We start from the raw sequence: 23,540 nt of genomic DNA, 5'->3' as shown, positions 1-23,540 counted from the left end.
CATGTTTTTCCCAGGGATACCCAGGCTTTGACGACTGGTAGTTCAGGGGACCATTAGTGGGAAATATTGTTCCTTTGAAATCTACTGCCTTCTTCTTCTTCTCTATAATAATAATAATAATAATAATAATAATAATAATAATAATAATAATAATAATAATAATAATAATAATAATAATAATAATAATAATAATAATCATAATCATCATCATCATCATCATCATCATCATCATCATCAAGTCGGAAGGTACCTTGGAGGTCATCTAGTCCTGCTCAGGCAGGAAACCACATACCATTTCAGACAAATGGCTGTCCAGTCTCTTCTTAAAAACTTCAAGTGTTGGAGCATTCACAGCTTCTGGAGGCAGGTTGTTCCACTGGTTAATTGTTCTGTCAGGAAATTTCTCCTTATTTTTAGGTTGCTTCTCTCTTTGGTTAGTTTCCATCCATTGCTTCTTGTCCTGCCCTCAGGCACTTTGGAGAATAGCTTGACTTCTTTGTGGCAGCCCCTGAGATATTGGAACACTGCTATCCTGTCCCCCCTCCTCCTTCTCTTCGTTAGACTAGACATACCCAATTCCAGCAACCGTTCCTTATATGTTTTAGCCTCCAGTCCTCTGATCGTCTTTGTTGCTCTTCTCTGTACTCTTTCTAGAGTCTCTATGGTCATGCCAAAGACCATTGCCTGTTAGCAAGATCTTGGCATCAAAATGGAAGCCACTGGGTGCCTGATTTGTGGGTAGGTGTTTCATCTTTAAAAAGTAATTCCAGACATATTGAGAAGGGGCTGCTTCCCCTGAGTGTTAAATCTTCAAGCTGCATAGAGAGTGGGGACAGCTTACTCTTGTAAACAAACATTTCTAAGAACGAACACTCATCACAAACAAAGGTAAAGGACCAGATGGAAAGAACACAACTCTGAGTGGTCTCCACATATGTTTAGCAAGTCGCTGGGAGTTGGACATCAAATACATTTAAATAATTTTAGCAAATAAATTTTTGGGAACTGTCCTCCTGAATTTAATGGGGGTACTTGTAGTCAAGATGGTGGCCCTAACCACCATCTTGGTTGATTTAACAGTTAAAGCCCTGCCCTTCATGTACGTTGAGTCTCCCTTGAACCTGATGCTCTATAGATGTGTTGGACTTCAACTCCCAGAATTCCTTGCAAGCCCAGCCAATGGTATGTTGCCTGACCATTCTGGAGATGAAGTCCAACATCAAGTTGGAGAACTTTGCTTTGCATAAATGATTACCAAGGAAAAAAAGATAAGAGAAAATAAAATCTCTATAGAGGAAATCAAGATAGATTGGAAACCAAGAAAATTATCTCATTATTCCACCTCAGGAAGGAATGTATGTTTTAATATTTTAAAGACAATGACTTTTGCATTTGTTTAATGAGGCAGTTCATTCTGTTCTGACAATTAAAGAGTGTTGTGATTTGCTGGTGATCAGTCTTGCTCAATGAAAACCATATTAGCTGGCCAAAATTGAACTGTCTAAGCTAGTCAGATTTTCCAGTTTAATTTGAAAATGTCTATGGAGACTCTCAGTCATCCAGGTCATGGTTGTCCCAAAAGTGCTTTTTCAAGAGGCAACTGGACTTTCTTGTTTTTCTTTGAAGACGTTTCACTTCTCATCATCCAAGAAGCTTCTTCAGCTCTGACTGGATGGTGGGGAATGGAAGGATTTATATTCCTTGCAGACAGCTGGTCATTTGCATTCTTTTAGAGAGTCGTTGAGGCCACTTGGAGATTTGTCTCTTCAGGGTCACCTGAGTGGTGCAAATGGGTGTGGAGCCTTCTTGGAACTGCTGAAATGTGCAGCTGTGTTTTCTGCAGGATGTTTTCTGCCTTGTGTCCCTGCTGAAATGTGCAGCTGTGTTTTCTGCAGGATGTTGTCTGCCTTGTGTCCCTTCACTGTTGACGACAGGCGCAGGCTGTTGGGGATGAGTCTGTGTTGTCTGCATCTCAAACGGAAGAGCCAATGGTTCTTGTAGTCTTTAATTTGAAATGTTATATGGCCCTCTTGTGGCTAGACTAATTTGGTTGCACAATAACGTTGTTTTCATTCCTTCAGTCCTGGAAAGTCAAGGAGTATATATGGGCTTGGTGCACACAATACAGTTCAACACGCTAGGCCAGGGGTAGGCAACCTTGGCTCTTTTATGTTGTGGACTTCAACTCCCAGAATTCCTGAGCCAGCCAATTCTGGGAGTTGAAGTCCACGAGTCATAAAAGAGCCAAGGTTGCCTTTCCCTGCGCTAGGCTAACATGCTGTGTGTTGCCCGATTTCATTGGTTGTGCAAACCTGGACAGTTTAGTTAGTTCAGTGGTCCACACTTCAGTTAACCATGGATTAGCTAACATGTGCGAACATGGTGGCTTTGTTCTTAACCAGGATATAAAACAGTTCAGTTTATCTTTGGAAGAGTAATTCGATAATTTTCAAAACTATTATCGGCTTTTTAAAAAACTCCAAAAAGTGCTAAAAGAAACCAGCTACAAAAAGACTAACAAAAGATATAATTAATGATAAAAAAGAAAATGCAAAATTAATTGCAGCATTATCACCTCTACTTTACATACATTTTGAATATTAGATCTTCCATTATTTGCAAACAATATATTTTTTTTATATGGAACTTTTAGAACATTTCCCCAGCTTGTTAAGGGGAAAATTCAGGCTACTTAGACACAGATCGACAATCATAGCCAGTTGAATCAATGGGCTGCATTCACACAATACTCCACCCACAGATAGATAAAGCACTGTGGGGCGAGGGGCGTGGGTGAACCCCTCCCCCTTTGGATACACAACATTTCTTAGTCCATTGTGTAAACTCGGCCAAAATCGCAATCTGCAGCTTAGCAAAAGGGTCTTCTGCAACCAGGCGCCCTCCACTACTGCTGGACCATAATTCCCATCATCCCTCAGTTTGTGGGAAAAATCAGAATCATCTGGAAGGGACCCTGGAGGTCTTCTAGTCCAGCCCCATGCTCAACCAGAAGACCCTACACCAGTGTTTCTCAACCTGGGCAACTTTAAGATGGATGGACTTCAACTCCCAGAATTCCCCAGCCAGCTTTGCTGGCTGGGGAATTCTGGGAGTTGAAGTCCATCCATCTTAAAGTTGCCCAGGTTGAGAAACACTGCCCATTTCAGACAAGTGGCTGTCCAGTCTCTTCTTAAAAGTCTCCAGTGATGAAGCCCCCACAACTTCTGGTGGCAAGCCGTTCCACTGGCTAATTGTCCTCACTGTTGGGAAGTTTCTTCTTAATCCCACCTTGCTTCTCTCCTTTGATTAGTTTTCCCTTGGAAAACAAATAAAACAAATAATAAAAAATCAAAATAAAGGACAAGGAAGCCTCTCCCCACGCCACCGGCCGGCAGCATCTCCCCCCTCCACCGCATCTACACTGCTACCCTTCCTTCCTCAGTTTCCCTCCGGCGGCGGTCCAAGTTCAAAAGTTCCCACGCGCCCAACTTGGATGCCTTTTCCCCCTTTCATCTCCTTCAAGCTCCGCCCCAATGGAACGGGGCATCCCCGCTCAATTCCCCCCCTCCCCGAACGTTCTCACCGCGCCTCCTTGCTGCCTCCCGATAGGCTCCGACGCTTCGGGACTTCCCTTGTCCCAGCCAATCGCAGCTGCCCGGAGAGTGACGTCACCGGCTCCGCCGCGAAAGTTTGAAATTTACAACGAAGGGCGCTGGGCGGCGGCGGGATGGAGGAACCGAGCGGAGGGGAGCAAGGCGGGCCTGCCTGCCCAGAGGCTGAACCGCGGATGATCGCGGAGGAAGCGGCCGGGGAAGAGGAGAGGGAAGCTCGGCCAGAGTTGGAGCCGGAGCCGGAGCCGGAGCGAGAGGACCACCGGTTAACAGAAGCCGCCTTCCCCCCCGTACCGGCCGCCGGCAGCGCCCGGGAATTCTCGGAAGATCTTCATTCCGGTAAGCCTGGCTCGTCCTCCCTCTGGGCCGCCCGCCTCCCTTCCGAGCCTCCGTCTTCGCACGCCCCTGCTCGAACCTGGCCGCTAAATCCCGCTTTAATCCCGCTTTCCCGTTTGTTCTCTCTGGCTTTGGCTCCGGACGTTCCGTCGCTTAGTTAATTAAAAACTCCGGAAGTGGCTTTAATGTAGTAAATTGAACAATTATTAGAAGAACGATTTGTCTGCATAACTGCAATAATGATGTGTCTGCATAATTGCTAGAACAATGATGTAATGCAGAATCACTGGGAAAATTCACTGGGAAAGTTCTGTGTCAGTAATATGTGGCAACCAAATGCGCTTTGCACATGGATATGTAGCAAAACCTTCCATTGTATGCCTGTGAGAAACGCTCCTAATGTATCACAGTGTGTATTTCAATGTGTAGCCCTTTGTTCTTTAAGGAGGGGAGTATAAAAACTGAAGTCTAATCCCGCCCTCCTCGTTTCAGAATTGCCTATCTCTAATATGCCTCTGAACCTTGCGCAAATAAACCTCTGGAATTCGTAAGAGTTCTTTCATTTTCCACAAGAGCTTAACTGCAGAAGCGCAAAGCTGGAGAATAGCAAGTAGCGCTTGGATTGACACCCCGCCCCTCTGAGCAGTTTGCAATGTGGAAGCCTCGGTTGCCTCTGCCCCCCAACAATCTGGGTCCCCCTTTTACCGACCTCGGGAGGATGGAGGGCTGAGTCAGTCTGGAGCCCTGTCAGGAATAAACGCTAAATGCGGGCTAAACGTCTGACGGACGGTGCCACCAACTATAACAAGAGCAGTGGTTCTCAACCTTTTTAATGCCGCGACCCCAACCGGTCGTAAGTCGAGGACTAAACCGGTCGTAAGTCGAGGACTAAACCGGTCGTAAGTCGAGGACTACCCAACCGGTCGTAAGTCGAGGACTTTCCCTGCCCGGGAGCGCCGCGCATGCGTGGTTCCGCCCCCTGCGCCGGTCAAGGCGTAGCTGGCAAGCGGCAGAGACGGAGCAGGCCGACCACCAGCTGGCCCAGCCCAAGGGAGGTAAGGCACCCGCCGGAAAAGGGGGAAAAAATGGCGGACAAAAAAAATGGCGGACAGCCTTGCTTGGCGACCCCCATGAAATGGTCGATCGACCCCAAATGGGGTCCCGACCCACAGGTTGAGAACCACTGAACAAGAGTAATAAGTTGGGAAGACCTGGATGCCTATCAAGGCCCACATCAGTCAAAAGAAGTGGTAGCTGTGACTTCACATTGTTATGAAAATAATAGTAACAATAATAACAATAATAATAATAACAAATAACCCAAATTGTAAATAATATTTTTGTTTAAGGCTAAGATAGATATGGTATTTGGAAATTAATAAACCTAAAAACAGGGTTTGATTTACATCGATGAAAGGTTGTTGATAATTTCTATTGATTAATTGAATTCTTATTTAGGAATGTATTAATGAATTAATCTTTCCTAGAAATGTATTAGTTTGACTATACTATTCTAATTGTTAGAGAGGGAAATTTTAAGGAGCATTATTTGAGCTATATATGTATGATGTTATTGTACCTAACTGATTACCCTATCTCCACGTTGTTTCTTAAGCTTTCTGGTGTAAAAAGGGAAAAATCAATAAAATTGTTTGGAAAAAAATAATAATAATAACAAATAACAACAAAAGAACAACAAAAGAACAAACAACAAACAACAAAGAACCAACAACAACAATAATAGAAAGATTATGGCATAAATTGGGTGTGGTTCCCCAGTGGTTATTGGCACACTGGGTGCTATACCAAAAAGTCTTGGAGGGCAACTAAAAAATTGAGTATTGACAACATTTCTATCTATTACAAAACCCCACACTGCTTTGATACACACATACACTACGCGGATATATTACAACATGCTAGGGTCTTGGAAAGAATTTGATACATACTGCCAACAGTAGCTAAAGAACTGGCATTTCATGTTGTGTATATACTCATTTATACTATAATATTATAAAACAAGTAATACTTTTTGAAGTGATTTCAAATCAATGTTGATTCCTGATAACTGCCTAGACAGGTTACTGCAGTTTTCCTGGCAAGGTTTTTAGTTTAGTTTAGTTTAGTTTAGTTTAGTTTTATTGTATTTATATCCCGCCCTTCTCCTTGCGGACTCAGGGCGGCTAACAGCCTGATAAAACAAGTACAAAATACTAAAATACTATAGTTAAAAACATAATTAAAAGAAGATATTAATATTTGGCCTGTGTTAATTTAAAATTATTTTAAAACCCAACTAAAAATTTCCCCTAGGCCAGTCCTGCTAGCTGAAATAGCCATGTCTTGAGGGCGCGGCGGAAGGAAGGGAGATCAGGGATCACCCTGATCTCTGGGGGCAGCTCATTCCATAGGGTGGGAGCTCCCACCGAGAAGGCCCTCCCCCTGGGGGTCGCCAGCCGGCACTGTCTGGCCGACGGCACCCTGAGGAGACCCACCCTGTGGGAGCGTACTGGCCGATGGGAGGTAATTAGAGGTAGTTTGTTATTGCCTCCTTCCCAGGGCTGAGAAAGAAAGACTGGCCCAAGTGGCTTCAGGCCTAAGGTGGGACTGGAACTCTCCTGATATCTAGCCTGGTATCTTAACCACTATACCAAACTGACAGTAGTAATTCAGATAGTCCCCCTTTAGCGCCCATAATTGGGACTGACAGCCCGGTTGTTAATCAAATCAGTTGCTACACGAAACTGCCACGGTGCTTGTGATTTTCCTTCAGTTTTCCTTTGCTTTGTGGACCTGCGAAGATTCCAGTTGTGAAGACTGGTTGCAAAGTTGCTTTTTCATCACTGTGGTAATGGTGAATGGTGTCTAAACGAGGCAGCTGTCACTAAATGATAATACTAGCCATGATAGAATGTAAGGATTCTGCATGCACGTGTGAACCCTACTAAGAGGTGTCTTTTCCCTTTGCAACTAGACAAAGAGAATGAGAGTCAGTGCAGCGAGGACAGCAGCTGCAGTGACTATGGGAGCCACAACAGGCCCGGAACGACTTTGCAGAGGGTTGCGTCAGATGGAAAAACTCTTCTTCCAGACACCTTCCAGACGAACAACCTCCTGTTATATGAGAGATTCAAGACCTACCAGGATTACATGTTAGGTGAGTTTCCAGTGGCCTGGGCGCACCCATCTCTTATCTCGCTTACGACCAACAGGAAATAACTGCAGTTAAGTGAGCATCACGGTCGTTAAATGAATCAGGGTTCCCCATTGACTTTGCTTGTCAGAAGGTCGCAAAAGGGGGAATCACGTGAGCCCGGGACGCTGCAGCTGTCACAAATATGAGCCAGTTGGCAAGCGTCTGAATTTTGATCATGTGACCAGGGGGACGCAAGTGTGAAAAACAATCCTAGGTTACTTTTTTCAGTGTCGTTGCAACTTTGAATAGTCACTAAACAAATGGTGGTTAAGTCCAGATCTACTTCTATGGCAACTTTATTGACCTGTGGATTTTGGGGAGTTGAATTCCATAGGTCGTAAAGTTGCCATTGTTGCTCAGCCGAGACTTATATCATTGCAGAATTGGACCCCTTTGTATTTTTTTATTCTATTTATTTGCATGCCACCCCCTTGCAGAAGTGTTAGCTGTCCAGGTAATCCAGACGGGCCTTAGTAAGGCCACACTTGGAATACTGCATCCAGTTTTGGTCACCACGATGTAAAAAAGATGTTGAGACTCTAGAAAGAGTACAGAGAAGAGCAACAAAGATGATTAGGGGACTGGAGGCTAAAACATATAAGGAACGGCTGCTGGAATTGGGGATGTCTAACGAAGAGAAGGACGAGGGGGGACATGATAGCAGTCTTCCAATATCTCAGGGGTTTCCATAAAAAAGAGGGAGTCAAGCTATTCTCCAAAGCCCCTGAAGGCAGGACAAGAAGCAATGGGTGGAAACTCATCAAGGAGAGAAGCAACCTAGAACTAAGGAGAAACTTCCTGACAGTGAGAACAATTAACCAGTGGAACAACCTGCCTCCAGAAGCGGTGAATGCTCCAACACTGGAAGTTTTTAAGAAGAGACTGGACAGCCATCTGTCCGAAATGGTATAGGGTTACCTGCCTGAGCAGGGGGTTGGACTTGATGACCTCCAAGGTCCCTTCTAACATTATTATTATTATTATTATTATTATTATTATTATTATTATTATTATTATTATTATTATTATTATTATTACTACTACTACTACTACTACTACTATCATCATCATCATCATCATCATTATTTTATAAGGCTCAAACAATTGAACCTTGCAAGTGTCTTAAGTACAGATCTCCTGCCGTCTCTTTTTTACAGGAAAGCTCTTATGTTCCCATAATCCCATAACTTTTTAAAACGATCATTTTCAATATTTCCCCCCACATTGAGGTTTACAGCACATTTGGGAAACTTTGAAATTAAAACTTGTGCCCGGGGACTTGACGGATTAAAGCCGCGACAGTGTCATGACATTATTTATACTCTGATGATGATGATGATGACGGTGAGGAAGATCAGCATAACAGCAGCGCGGGCAAAAAAGCCGAAAACAAACATGTTGCTCCTGGTTTAATTTTTTTAGCTGACTGCAAAGCCTCGGAGGTGAAAGAATTTACAGCGGAGTATTTGGAAAAGGTCCTTGAACCCTCCGGATGGCAAGCAATCTGGTGCACTAATGCGTTTGAAGTCTTAGTTGAGGTAAGCATAACACAGTTATGCTATTTATTTGCCTGCTTTCAAGCCATGGAGTAGCTAATGGGTGATATTTTTTTTTTAAAAAAAGAAAGCTTTAATGGGTAAATGAGATCCTATCTGAAAAGCAAGCTGGTGCCGAAAGAGGTCCAAAGGTATCACGCCATGGGCAGCTGAAGGCAAAACGCTGTGTGCATGCACATGTCTAAATCTTTCCATGTACACATATACACATTTTTAACCCATGTTGGAGGGATGAATTTCGATCCTAGGAAAAGACTAGGCCAGTGGTGGCGAATCTATGGCACGGGTGCCAGAGGCGGCACTTGGAGCCATCTCTGTGGGCACACGTGCCATTACCCCAGCCTTGCCTCCCCCCACGACCCCCTCCTCACCAGCAGCCCCCCTGGAGGAGAGTCGCCCCTGAGCGTGGCCCACACGGAGCAGCGCAGCCAAGGAGATGGCAGCCAGGCAGCATAAACAAGACTCTGCCCTCATGCCCCATCCCGCACAGTTGATGCTGCGGGGCGCGGGCAGAGGGTGTGGCCACCATGGCGCTGCTGGACTGCCTGGGTGATCGGTGGGCCCTGGAGGCGGTGAGTGGCCCTGCAGGCAGGCGGGGTGGGGGATGGGGTGGGGGCGGGGCAGGGCAGGGCAGAGGGTGGAGCGTGGGTGGGGCCAGTTTTGGGGCACTCGGTCTCTAAAAGGTTCGCCATCACTGGACTAGGCAGACCCCTTGAGCTTTTAAAACCAGTGAATGTTTGAATTGCCGTCTTACTCGGACGGTCAGCCTCCCTAGATAGGCCAGGAACGAAAGACGAGGAGATGAGCTACTTCTACTTCTTAGTAAGGCTACGTTAACAGAATCTTGCAAGTCAGAAGTAGAATTCTCCCCACCCTCTCCTTTATACAGCCTGAGAAATTAGCATCTGCGTGTCCCTTCTGATCCTCTTTCTCCACTCGCTATGCAGCTTGGAGCTGTTTTTATTTATTTCTATCCTGCCTTTATTATGTTTGCTAAGAAGGCGGTGGACATGTTGAACACACCTTCCTCTTCCTGTTTTCCCCAGAACCACAACCCTGTGAAATTGGGCTGAAACCCAGCTTTCACGCCTAAGGGGGAAACTAGAACTCACCGTCTCCTGGTGATTGGCCCAAAGTCACCCAGCCAGCTTTCACGCCTAAGGTGGGACTAGAACTCACCATCTCCTGGTGATTGGCCCAAAGTCACCCAGATGGCAAAAGTAGAACTCACCGTCTCCTAGTGATCGGCCCAAAGTCACCCATCCAGCTTTCACGCCTAAGGAAAAACTAGAACTCACCGTCTCCTGGTGCTTGGCTCAAAGTCACCCAGCCGGCTTTCTTGCTTAAGGCGGGACTATAACTCACCATCTCCTGGTGATTGGCCCAAAGTCACCCAACTGGCTGTAATGCCTAAGGGGGACACTAGAACTCACCATCTCCTGGTGATTGGTCCAAAATCACCCAGATGGCCGAACTAGAACTCGCCATCCCCTTGTGATTGGCCCAAAGTCACCCAGCCAGCTTTCACACCTAAAGCAGGACTGGAACTCACAAATATGCTCTCATTTGCCCTCTCTTATCTGATCGTGGCTAAACTGCAATTCCCGTCACCTTTTAAGTTTGACTGGGATTGCTGGGAACTGTAGCTTAACCATATCTGGGGTGCTTTAGTTTCTCCCCAGGGGCTTCCTTCTCTTCCGCTCAAATCTAGTCCTGCCCACTGACAGAGAAGTTGTTACAAATGAGATTTTGCGTTCTTTTAGGGCGAGTTTCTTTCCCGGGGGGGTGGGATGGGATGGGGAGGGAGAGAAAGAAAATAATTCACTGCTGCTTTCTTGTTTTCCTAATTTTCCAGGTTGCCGACGTAGACTTTGCTTCCCTGAAAGCTGCGGTGCGGCTTTCCCAGCCTTTTCGGTGCAGGGTGCAGGAGGGGGGCTTCACCTCGGAGCAGGTGTGCGCTCTGTTGGAACGGAAGGAGTACCAGCTGCCTCTGCAGGAACTGTCCGTCGTGTTTGAGGAATCGGGAGAATTTGACCAGACGGCCCTTGCAATGGAGCACGTCAGGTAGACTGTGCTGGCCTAGGGGAGAGATGGCTCAGTTTCACGTTTCCGATGACAGGCGGTCCTTGACTTACAACCATTGGTTTAGTGAATGCTCGAAGTGACAATGGCACTGGAAAAAAAACGACTTATGATGGTCACTGCCACAGCATCCCCACTGTCACTTGTTCACACTCTGAGCACTTGGCAATTCTCTCTGGCTGTGTAAACTGTTGGAGACTGTGTGGGCAGTGGCTTCTCCTTCCTCTCCTCTCCTTGTCTCATGGTTATAAGTAGATATTTTTATTTATTTGATATTTTATCTCACCCTTATTAGATTTTTATCCTGCAATAATAATAATAATAATAATAATAATAATAATAATAATAATAATAATAATAATAATAATAATAATAATAATAATAATATAACAACAACAACAACAAAACAAACAACAACAACAACAACAACAATAACAATAATAATAATAATAATAATAATAATAATAATAATAATAATAGAGTTGGAAAGGACGTTGGAGGTCATCTAGTCCAACCCCCTGCTCAGGCAGGAAACCCTATACCATTTCGGACAAATGGCTGCCCAGTCTCTTCTTAAAAACTTCCAGCGTTGGAGCATTCACCGCTTCTGGAGGCAGGTTGTTCCACTGGTTAATTGTTCTCACTGTCAGGAAGTTTCTCCTTAGTTCTAGGTTGCTTCTCTCCTTGATTAGTTTCCATCCGTTGCTTCTTGTCCTGCCTTCAGGTGCTTTGGGGAATAGCTTGACTCCCTCTTCTTTGGGGCAACCCCTGAGATATTGGAACCCTGCTATCATGTCACTTTATAAGTAACTCAAGGTGGAAACCTCCTATTTTCCCCACCAAAACAACCCTGTGAGGTTGGTTGGGCTGAAAGTGACTGGCCCAAAGTCACCCAACTGGTTTTCATGTCTATGGTGGGACTAGAACTCGCCATCTCCTGGTGACTGGCTCAAGGTCACGCAGCCGACTTTCATGCTTAAGGCAGGACTAGAATTCACAGTCTCCTGCTTTGTAGCCACTAGATCAAACTTCTTATCCACACAGGATGATGCAGAGAATTTAAAAATTTAATATTCAGATGAAACCAGAATTGTTCTGATTAGGACTTATGGATACTCAGTTAGGAAAGGTTTACACAATGTAGGATGTGGTTTAGAGCTGGGCTTAGGGCATTCTGTGAATTTACCGAGTAAGGTTGCAACTTACTCGGTAACCAACGATTCAGGAAAGCCCGGGCTTCATGTAACATGTAACAGAGCCGTGGTGGCGCTGTGGTTAGAATACAGTATTGCAGGCTGCCTCTGCAAACCGCCGGCAGTTCGATTCTCACCAGCTCCAAGTTTTACTCGGCCTTCCATCCTTCCGAGGTCGGTAAAATGAGGACCCAGATTGATGACTCTTTAAACCGCTTAGTGCTAAATACTGTGTGAACCAAATCCATATTTTGCATCTGTCCTGCCTTGTGAATTGCGAGGTCTCTTAGCTCATTGTTTTTGGATCGGCAGGTTTTTCTATAAGCACATTTGGCGGAGCTGGGATGAAGAAGATGATGACGACTTTGACTACTTTGTCCGATGCGTGGAGCCTCGCCTGCGTTTGTAAGTACTGCAGACAGAATTATATTTTTTAAGCCTGTGTGACATGGAATTATGCCTATACCAGGGGTAGGCAACCTTGGCTCTTTTATGACTCGTGGACTTCAACTCCCAGAATTCCTGAGGCAGCCATGCTGAGGGGAAAGGGAGAGGTTTCTAAGCTGAGCCATGCTGGGTCAGGAATTCTGGGACTTGAAGTCCACAAGTCATGAAGGGGCCATAATTCCCCCATGCTGGGTCAGGAATTCTGGGAGTTGAAGTCCACGAGTCATAAAAGAGCCAAGGTTGCCTACCCTTGGCCTATGGCATGGGTTGCTAAGCCCCCCCCCCCCAGCCTGCTTGCAATTACTGAATGTATTTGGCACCCAAAGGTTAGCTGTTGGTTTGGCTAGATTGCAAACCGTGAGAGAGATGCTGAGAAAAGACACACAGCTGATCCTCACTCAGTGACTGTTCGTTCAGCGATCATTCAGAGTTATGACGGTGCTAATAGTAAGAAAAAAAAAACTAACAAGAAAATGACTTACTCGCAGCGTCCCCGTGGTGATTGCGTCGCGCGATCGCAATCGGGGTGCTGGACGACCCGTTTGCACGTATATGACATTCATAGCTTTCTGTGGTGTGATTGCCGTTTGTGACATCAAAAAAAAAGAGAAAAGATAAGAAAGAAAAATAGTTTTTGTTGTGTCTGATTCTTGGAGACTGCCTGTCCAAGCCTTCCTGTGATGCCTTGCTGAGTGGTTGCACCACTTAATGATGGCTTTTCTAGCCCCTGTCGCGTCGTAAGTCGAGAACTACCTATGGGACAAAACTCAACAAAAGACTGGACAAGGTTCCTTCACCGTTGGCAGAAGAGTAGTGAGTGGAGCCGACAGGGAAAATTTGAGGAATTCTTTTCCTCCTTCTGCATTCTGTATTTCGAGAATTAAACGGTTTTATTGATATTTTCGGCCTGAACACCCAGCCACAAGATTCCGGAAGAGAATTCCTGAACACAAGATTCCGGAAGAGAATGCAGGGGTATTTTGGGCTCTGTCTGAGGCATTGCACCCATCTACCACTAGATGGCAGCACACAACTGATTGTAAATATTGTAAATATTGTAAAAAATCAGCCGGGTTAGAATATACTCAAACCGTTACAGCCCCCATCCGCTACCTTGATCCCTCTGGAAAATCCTTATGTGTTTGCTTGTTTCCCTTTTGGACATGTTCTTCTTTTTTTTTTGGTCAGGTTGGGTAGACTTTGTCTTGGTTTTATTTATTTATTTATTTTGCACATTCTGGGATGTTGGCAGTGGAGAGATTGTATCCCAGGGGTGCAAACCGCAGGCTGATTGATTGGAAGAAGCTGAAAAAAAAAACGATTGCTATCCCCAAACGAACGGGAGCCTGTCTCTCTCTCCACTGAATCCCAAAATGTGGGGATGCGTCTTGGCAGGGCAGAGCCAATGTCTTGCCGGCTTGTTGCTTGGCAACAGCACTGCAGAGGAAGCCTTGTTTTTTGTGGGTGGGTGTGGTGGGGGGACCGTTGTCCTCTTCAACGCCTCTCTTCCCAAGTGGCTCGTGTGGCCCGGGATCCCTACTTTTCTCCTTTAACCGAGGAATGTTTTGACACGGTCCTAAGCGAAATGGATTTTGTCTGCTTCCCGGGATGCTCTGCCAAGTCTCCAGAAGGACCTTGCTGGTTGAGCGCGAAAGGCCTTCTCGTTCCAGCTCTCCAGCCTTGTCTCCATCCCCTGCAGAAGAAAATTGAGATGCATTAGAGTTGCCGGCAAAGCAGAGCTGAAGGCAATCGTGCTTCCCTGCAATTGACACAAAAGATATTTATTGTGGATAAACAGTGGCAGATAGGAAATATGTCCTTTTCCACTTTCTCCCTCTCTCCCTCTTTCCTTCCCTCCCTCTCTCTCTCTCTCTCCTCTGAACGTTGCACAGCAGCAGTGTGTTCTCAGCCCTTCTGCCTTTCTGGAATGTTTCTTTCTGCTATCTTTAGGCAGCGCACCGCTGCAAAAAGACACGTTGCTTTTGGCAAAAGTGTGGCGCTAATTGATTGCAACGAGCTTTTTAAATCCAGCCAGAGGCTACAGGTTGTCCACTTCTGATCTACAATCCTTAGGCTGCTGCAAGGCACGGGTGTGCAAAGGTGCACTGGCTCGGAACGCCGAGGTTGCGTTAGCTCGCAGGCTTAATGGGGAACCTTTACTCTTGTTTTTTCCGTGAATCGGTCTAATCGCTCGTTAAAGCAGAGGCTCTTGGGGTGTGACGCCAATGCACGAAATGCAGGCAGTCCCTTGTTTAGTGGCTGCCTCGGAGAGTGACTGTTTGCCAAATGCGCTGATAATTAATGGTCACAAAAATATTCATTTTTCCAACCAAGGCCTGCACTGGCAGCAACAGCAACAAGCCTTCAGTGTGAAACTGATTAAAAACTGGTCAGTTTCAGGCAGCATCTGCTGGGTGGCTTCTACCGTGTTTCCCCCCCCCCAAATAAAACCGGGTCTTATATTAATGTTTGCTCCAAAAGACGCATTAAGGCTTATTTTCCATTTGGAGCTTATATTTGGGGAAATGCGGTACTAAATTAGTCCATCTGGCTGACGATCTTAACTGGGGCTTATTTTTGGGGTGGGGCTTATATTACGAGCGTCCTGCAAAATCATGCTAGAGCAGTGGTTCTCAACCTTTTTAATGCCGCGACCCCAACCGGTCGTAAGTCGAGGACTAAACCGGTCGTAAGTCGAGGACTAAACCGGTCATAAGTTGAGGACTAAACCGGTCGTAAGTCGAGGACTACCCAACCGGTTGTAAGTCAAGGACTTTCCCTGCCCGGGAGCACCGCGTATGCGTGGTTCCGCCCCCTGCGCCGGCCGAAGCGTAGCTGGCCAGCGGCAGAGACGGAGCAGGCCGACCACCAGCTGGCCCAGCCCAAGGGAGGTAAGGCACCCGCTGGAAAAGGGGAAAAAAATGGCGGACAAAAAAATGGCGGACAGCCTTGCTTGGCGACTCCCGTGAAATGGTCAATCGACCCCAAATGGGGTCGCGACCCATAGGTTGAGAACCGCTGTGCTAGAGTTTATTTTCCAGTTTAGTCTTAGTTTCGGGGAAAGCCGGCTGGGTGACTTTGGGTCAATCACCAGGAGACAGTGAGTTCTAGTCCCGCTTTAGGCATAAAAGCTGGCTAGGTGACTCTGGCCCAATAACCTCCTCTTAGTCCAACCCACCTCACAGGGTTGCTGTTTGAAAAAATAGGAGGAGAAACGTGTGTTGGATATGTTGTCTTCCTTGGGTCATTTGCAAAAGTAACAAAGGGGAGATCTAAATAAATCAAGTTGCAGGCTTTTTAAATTCAGGTTTTGCTGCACAGGACGTCAGGGATTTTTGCCACGCAAGTATTGTTCCGTCCTCCAATCGCTCCCGCCATTCGGAATTTTAGGTATTATGACATCGTTGAAGACCGTGTCTCGCCAACTCTGGTGTCAGACTACCACAGCCACCTCTCTCAGTGCGAGGAGCTCTATGGCAAGTTCCAAGTCCTCAGGAACAGCCACCTGGCCTGCGTTTCTGACTCCGAAAAGGACAACGTCTCCGTGGTGGAAGGGATGAAACTCTACGACCAGATCGAGCACTTGAAACAGAAGCTGAAAATGATTGAAAGCCTCCTGTTCAGGTAAAGCAAATATTTCATGGTTTAAAGCTCTGGAACAAAGGATTTGCGTTGCCTGCGGAATCCAATGCAAAGTGGACTGTTTCCCCTGCCCCCCCCAGTCCCCCCCTGCCCCGGCCGCCTGGTTTAAATTCTTTTGTGGAATAATTTTGTTTGCTTACCTCGGTCTCGGGGCCAAAGCAGATTATAGGTTAAATATTTGATGGCAGTTAATGGATTTACTTTTTTTTATTTTTCTGTTAACAATGGCTGCCTCAGGAAAACAGAGGGAAATCAGAAGTGTGCCGCCTCTGATTTTAAAAGCCATTATTGCAAATGTTGGGAGTTACTGTAACAGAATAACAGAGTTGGAAGGGACCTTGGAGGTCATCTAGTCCAACCCCCTGCTTAAGCAGGAGACCTTATGCCATTTCAGACAAACGCCTGTCTACTCTCTTCTTAAAAACCTCCAGTGTAAGAGCACCTATAATTTCTGGAGGCAGGTTGTTCCACTGATTAATTGTTCTCACTGTCAGGAAGTTTCTCCTCAGTTCCAGGTTGCTTCTCTCCTTGGTCAGTTTCCATCCGTTGCTTCTTGTCCTGCCTTCAGGTGCTTTGGAGAATAGCTTGACTCCCTCTTCTTTGTAGGAGCCCCTGAGATATTGGAACACTGCTATCATGTCCCCCCCTGTCCTTCTCTTCATTAAACTAGACATACCCAATTCCTGCAACCAACTGTATCAGAATGCAAAGCAGATTTCTGACTTTTTGACAGGAAACATCAATTATACCATAAGCCAGGGGGTCCAACCTTGACAACTTTAAGACTTGTGGACTTCAATTGCCAGATTTCTCCCACTTTCTAGCCTAGTATATTAACCACTAGACCAGGGGTAGTCAACCTTGGCTCTTTTATGACTCGTGGACTTCAACTCCCAGAATTCCTAAGCCAGCACAGCTCAGCTTGGAAACTCTCCCTTTCCCCTCAGCATGGCTGGCTCAGGAATTCTGGGAGTTGAAGTCCACGAGTCATAAAAGAGCCCAGGTTGCCTATCCCTGCACTAGACCAAACTGTCTCTCCTTACCTACCTGCTTGTTTGTTTGTTTTTTGTTTGTTCTAGATACGTCTTTGGTTATAAGAAGCACGCTAGCCTCAAAGCAAAAGGACTCCGTTCCTCTAACGCCACCATCACCCACGTTGTCTGTTCTACAGTCCAGTCGAGTTTCTTGCAATGCCTGTTCAGGGACAAACTTACTCCGGAACATTTCAATGAAGAAATTGAAATCCAGGTTGGCTTTGTTAAATTATTTCTGGATAGGTCAGTGTCTTCCCTTCTCTTTAGAGGCTCAAGGTTGGCTAGATAGCACTTCCTGGGGTTCTTTTTACAGTGGCCGTCAAGCTCATTTACGGTTCTTAACCAGCCAGGGATAGCGAAGCCAAACACAGCTAAAACACGAGAAGTAAGAGGAAACTAAAAAAATAAAAAAGAGCTGACACACTAAAGAGTGTTGACCTGGACTTAGGGGACAGTGAATACGTGCAGATGGCCCCACTCTCTCTGGCCACTTGCAGACCCATGAATGCAAGGTCATGAAAGGACAGCAAAGGAAACACCCAATATCCTAACCCACCCGGGAACATGTGGTGCCTTGGGGAAACACCCAAACCACCCAAAAGGGAACATTTTTAGCTACTTCTGCTTTCTTCCTTCTTATCTACCAGCCTTAAAGGACGAAGTCTCTATCTCAGTGATGGCGAACCTTTTAGAGACCGAGTGCCCCAAAACTGCCCCCCTGTCCTCGCTCCGCCCTGCCCACTGGGCCACCCACCACCTCCACGGCCTGCCACAGATCACCCAGACAGCCCAGTAGCATCATGGCGGCCACACCCTCCGCCCGTCCCTCGCAGCATCATCTGCGTGCAACGGGGCGCAAGGGTGGAGTCTTGTTCCCCCTGCCCAGCTACCATGTCCTTGGGTGCGCTGCTTCGTGTGGGCCGTGCCCAGGGGCGACTCTCCTCTGGGGGGGGCTCCTGGTATGGGGCCGTGGGAGAAGGTGGGGCTGGGGAGGCGGTGTGTGTGCCCACAGAGAGGGCTCCGAGTGCCACCTCTGGCACCCGTGCCATAGGTTCGCCACCACTGCTCTATCTTATGTGTGCTGGATGAATTGCTTTAGGTATAAAAAATAAGGCCTTTTTCGATATTTGGGGCTTTTCTCTTTTTAGGGAAGCCCGTCTTTGCTCAGCTGAATAAAACACGTAACTCTTGAAGGCAACTTCTGGCTTCCTGTATTTTTTTATCAAGCGAAACCTTCAGAACCTGCATATCAAGAGGGAGAAAAATGATGGCATTCAGCTGTAAAGAAGAAGGTAAAGGAATTAATTGTGACTCATCACTGGGTCCTCCTAGGCCTCAGATTGAATCCTGACTTATGACTGCCATCTTAAGATGTTCAGCAACTACGGAGTGAGCGATCTGAATGGTTTTAAATACTTGGTAGCTACTCTGCTAGGCCAGAGTGTTTTCCACACAACATCTGGTCTTCTTCATTCCCTATCTCACATGGTTGCTGAAATGCAGGACAGATGGTCCTTGACTTGCCACCACAATTGGGCCCAAAGTTTCTGGTGCTAAGCGAGACATTTGTTAAGTGCGTTTTGCCCCATTTTTACAACCTTGCTTGCCACAGTTGCTAAGGGAATTGCCGCAGTTGTAAAAGGGGGCAAAAAATTCAAATTACTAACTCCGTAGTTGCTGAGCAGCTGAAGATGACAGTAATAAGCCATGACTAAATTGGAGGGCTAGGAGGACCAAGTGATGAGTCCCAATTAATTCTTTTACTCTCCTTTCACAGTTGTGAAGTGAATCTGGTTTCCCCATCGACTTTGCTTGTCAGAAGGTTGCAAAAGGGGATCACGTGACCCCGGGACGCTGCAACCGTCATGCGTACATGCCAGTTGCCAAGCATCTGGATTTTGATCCCGTGACCACAGGGATTCGGCAATGGCCATATGTGTTGAAAACAACATAAGTCAGTGCCATTGTAACTTTAAACGGTCACTATATGAGTGGGTGTAAATTGAGGACTGCAAAATCACCCACGCCTTTTTGTAAGTTTTTGGCGTGGGTTCCAGACCTTGCTAATCTTCCTAGCTGGAATTTTAAACGGTTTCTGTTGTTTTATCCTGTTTTTATTTGGTTGCACGCTACCCGGAGTTGTTTTTAAGAGGGGCGGCCATATCAACATTTTAAATAAATAATTACTTTTTAACGTGGCAACGATTGGATGAAATGAAACGAACCGGGGATAGTCTTATCTGAAGTGTATTAACTTCCATCTCATCCTGAATCCAAATTCATTTCTTGGTTGGTTTTTCCTGTCTGCTTGTTCTGCTTTTTGACAGGCATTGCCCCAGTTCTCCAGCTCTCCTTACTCTGTATGTTCTTTCTTAGTTCCACAACGATCCACAGTCTGCTTTGAATGCTTGCTACGAAGGAGACAGAGTAATAATTTGTCCTGGCCATTACATTATTGAAGGAGCATTGTCTGTCGCTGATTCTGTTACACTAGAAGGTGAGTATTTCGGTCTATTTTTTAAAATTTCCCCCTTAAAGAGAGAGAAACCCCTTCTTCCTGGATGGGAGAATTACCGCAGCACAGATATTCAGAATAACAGAGTTGGAAGGGACCTTGGAGGTCTTCTAGTCCAACCCCCTGCTCCAGCAGGAAACCCTGTACAATTTCAGACAAATGGGTGTCTTATCTCTTTTTAAAAAGCTTCAGTGATGGAGCACCTACAACTTCTGGAGGCAAATCTTTCCACTGGTTGATTGTTCTCACCATCAGGAAGTTTCTCCTTAGTTCTAGGTTGGTTCTCTCCTTGATGAGTTTCCATCTGTTGCTTCTTGTCCTGCCCTCAGGGGCTTTGGAGAACAGGTTGACCCCCTCTTCTTTGTAGCAGCTCCTCAAGTATAGGAACACTGCTTTCATGTCACCACTAGTCCTTCTTTTTTAGATTAGACATACCCAATTCTTGCAACCATTCTTCTTATGTTTTAGCCTCCCGTCCCCTAATCATCTTTGTTGCTCTGCTCTGCACTCTTTCCAGAGTCTCAACATCTGTGGTGACCAAAACTGGATGCAATATTCCAAGTGTGGTCTTACCAAGGCATTATAAGATGGTCCTATTCCTATGATTTGTGCAGTAACTACACCAGGTGTTAAATTTTCACCTCTCTCATTCATCTCTCTCTGGTGGATGACCCGTTTGAATTCAAATGTATATACCTGAATCTATGTTCCTATATATTTTAAAATGAAAGATAAAATTGAACAAGAACTATAATGAAGGAATAAAAAAAAGGAGAGATAGGAAAAAATAAGAGAAGAAAAGTGCAGGAAGCAAAGAAAAGAAAGGTAAATAAACAAATTCAGATATTCTTTTACGGCAATTCTAAGTATAAATGTAAATTAACCTCTTAGGCTTGGTGGTCTGTTTGAATTCCTAAATGATGTTTTTATTTTAATACCATAGTGCAGAGATTTTGGAGATTCTGAATGCAAACTGGGATAAAACTTTTTTTTTTTTATATATAAAGATTTTATTGTTTTTTTTTTCATAAACATGTGTTAATTTTTCCAATCAACAAGTTGTCTGGAGTTTGCTATGCTAATACATGTTAAATTCCTAATCCTTCATTCTTTCCTCTAGCCAACAATAAAATAGGTCCCAAATTTGATAATAGTCTGTATATTCTTTATCTTTCAACCTCATAGTTAATCTGTCCATCTCTGCACATTCCAATATTTTCCTGATTATTTCTTCTTCTGATGGCAGTCCTTCATTCTTCCAGTATTGTGCAAAAATTATTCTTGCTGCTGTGGTGATGTGTAAGATTAAATATAATTTCTGCTTATTAGTCTTTTCAGGCATAATACCTAGTAAAAAAAAAGTTCAGGTTTAAAATCCACTTGTTCACCCAACATTTTTCCTCTCCACATCTTTCTCCAATAGACCTTTGCCTGACCACATGTCCACCAAATGTGATAGTACGTGCCTATGTTATGTTTACATTTCCAACATCTATCTGACATATTTTTAAACATTTTTGCTAATCTTGCTGGCGGCAGGTGCCATCTATAAAACATTTTATACAGATTTTCTTTATATGAAGTTGGTAAAACTCTTAACTCCGAGGCCCATTCTGTGCAGATCAAACTTTTTAATATTATCAAACTCCTTTTTTTCCTAGCCTTCCATATTCTGTTATTGAATTGGCAGCACCAATTGTATATAATTAATTGTCTAGCAAATCTGAAGGTGTATTTCCTTGATGAGCACCTGAAGTGTTGCTTAATTGCTGTTTTTTTTTTTTTAAAAAATCCCTGTTTTCTTTCTTAAAAATAAATCCAAATCAGGGAACAATTTAAAAAAAATGAGAATAAATTAAAAAGCGAGGGTTTAAAATTTATTGTAAGCTAAGGAACACATTCCGTAAAAACATTCGGGCCAGGAGGTTAAATGAGTTCTGCCGGATGATTGGATTCATTGTTGATTATTTCTCTTGTAAGATGGGAATTATTTTTTTCAGCCTTGGATGTTTGTTATCTGAATTGTTGGTTTAATTTTCATTTTTGGTTTTACTTTTCCTACATTGCTGGGAGATGGATGGCCGCCTAAATGGTGTAGCCAAACAAATAAAAACATATAAAAAGGATGTGCTGATTATCAACAACAGCTCAAAGTCTGTAATACAGAGAGAATTCCAAATGAGATAAAAAAAGCAGCTTAACCAGTGTTTCGATGATTAGATGATCTTAAGTAAATGCCAAAAAAGGGCCAAAATTAATGAACAGGGAGAGAATTCTACAACTGGGTTTCTTGTATCAAGAATGCTTATTTATAGATTCTCACACCACAAAATATTGTGTAGATTCTAGACCACAGAGAGCTTTCCAGTAACCCTGTGCAGTGTTTCAAAACTGAAGGCAAAAAAAGCTTCAGATCCTGGATGTGCGGGTAGCTTTTATCTGTCCTTAACCCAGATGTGGCCTTTCAGCGCAGCTGCAGTCTTCCTGGAAAGGACCTAGCTGCTTTAAAGAGCTGCAGACAGAGGCGGCATTTGTAGAGCATCTTCAACGAATCACAAAAGGAGATGTGTGCGGTGATACCATTGCACTAACACCACTCATAAGCAAATGTCATTTACTCATGCTTTGGGTGTGCGTGCGCATGTGTGCCCCCAAGCACATTACAGCTACCGGTAATTCTCGACTTAAGACCGTTTGTTTAACAACGTTTGAAGTTACCACTTATGACCGTTGCGGTGTTTCCGCAGTCACAGGATCCCAATCCAGGCATTTGGCAATGCATTTACAACACTTGCTGTGTCCCGGGCTCTCCGTTTGTGACTTTCCTAGCCCACTTCCAACAAGCAGAGTCAATGGGAAAAGATGGATTGACTTAATGACTGCATGACGCATTAAGCGACCGTTGTGATTTGCTTAATCACTGTGACAAAAGGCTGTAAAATCAGTCTCAGCTCACTTACTGACCACCTTGCTTAGCAACAGGGGTTTCGGTCCGATTTGTGGTCATATGTCGAGACTACCTGTGTGCTGTTGAACCCAAAAGGTGAAGGGGTCATGGCACTCTCTGAGCTTGGTTGTTTCCTTGCAGACGTTTCGTTACCCAGCTAGGCACCATCATCAGTGTTAACCTATCCATTTATTACTTCTTGGGTAGGGATTTCTTTTCTTTTCCATTTCTGAGCATAGGCTAGTCTCGCTGCAGTTAGAATGTGCAGTATTAAGTATAAAGATCCTTTGCTGAATTTCTCCTTGGTGATCCCTAATAAAAAAAGTTTCTGGTTTTAATTTGAGGCCTGCCATTCATTGTTAACATAACAGGCATGTCTATTGCTCTCCTAGATTCTCCCGGCTTTGTTGAAGGCTCATTCTTCATCTTGTCAAAACTTCCTAATAGAAAAAGAGCTGAGGTGTTTTTTTTTAATTTCCTGCTTTTTTGGGGGTTCTAATTTCCCCTCCCTTCTCTGTGTCAGTCATCTTATCTTTTCTTTTCTTTTCTTTTCTTTTCTTTTCTTTTCTTTTCTTTTCTTTCTTTCTTTTCTTTCTTTCTTTCTTTTTTTTTTCTTTCTTTCTTTCTTTCTTTCTTTCTTTCTTCTTCTTCTTCTTCTTCTTCTTCTTCTTCTTCTTCTTCTTCTTCTTCTTCTTCTTCTTCTTCTTCTTCTTCTTCTTCTTCTTCTTCTTCTTCTTCTTCTTCTTCTTCTTCTTCTTCTTCTCCTTCTCCTTCTCCTTCTCCTTCTCCTTCTCCTTCTTCTTCTTTTTTCTACTTCTTTTACATTGTTGGTTTTTACGACGATTTTCTTGCTTCCCCCCCTCTCCGGTTCCTCCTCTCAAACACTGGATTTATGCAGATATCCACGCCAGCCTGCCTTGCCGAACCCCCTGCAGGAAGATGAAGTTGCAATTATTTTCATTTCTCGGTAGGGGTGAGGAT

General features: G+C 44.7%; 1 protein-coding gene across 1 annotated transcript in view; it reads left to right on the top strand.

Moving 5' to 3' along the window:
- The first annotated feature begins 3,787 nt into the window (after positions 1-3,787).
- SHCBP1 (SHC binding and spindle associated 1) overlaps positions 3,788-23,540 on the top strand; it is a 30,461-nt gene continuing 10,708 nt past the window's right edge. Inside the window, exons 1-8 of the mRNA XM_015818959.1 lie at positions 3,788-3,950; positions 6,922-7,104; positions 8,566-8,681; positions 10,555-10,763; positions 12,287-12,379; positions 15,812-16,045; positions 17,143-17,311; positions 19,474-19,594. Coding sequence (XP_015674445.1) covers positions 3,788-3,950; positions 6,922-7,104; positions 8,566-8,681; positions 10,555-10,763; positions 12,287-12,379; positions 15,812-16,045; positions 17,143-17,311; positions 19,474-19,594 — 1,288 coding nt within the window. The remainder of the gene's footprint in view (positions 3,951-6,921; positions 7,105-8,565; positions 8,682-10,554; positions 10,764-12,286; positions 12,380-15,811; positions 16,046-17,142; positions 17,312-19,473; positions 19,595-23,540) is intronic.

The sequence above is a fragment of the Protobothrops mucrosquamatus genome, unplaced genomic scaffold (assembly GCF_001527695.2).
Source record: "Protobothrops mucrosquamatus isolate PMUCROS unplaced genomic scaffold, P.Mucros_1.0 scaffold827, whole genome shotgun sequence".
In the NCBI taxonomy this organism is placed as follows: domain Eukaryota; kingdom Metazoa; phylum Chordata; class Lepidosauria; order Squamata; family Viperidae; genus Protobothrops; species Protobothrops mucrosquamatus.
The sequence above is the reverse complement of the archived record's forward strand: the minus strand, read 5'-3'. Positions and strand labels throughout refer to the sequence as shown.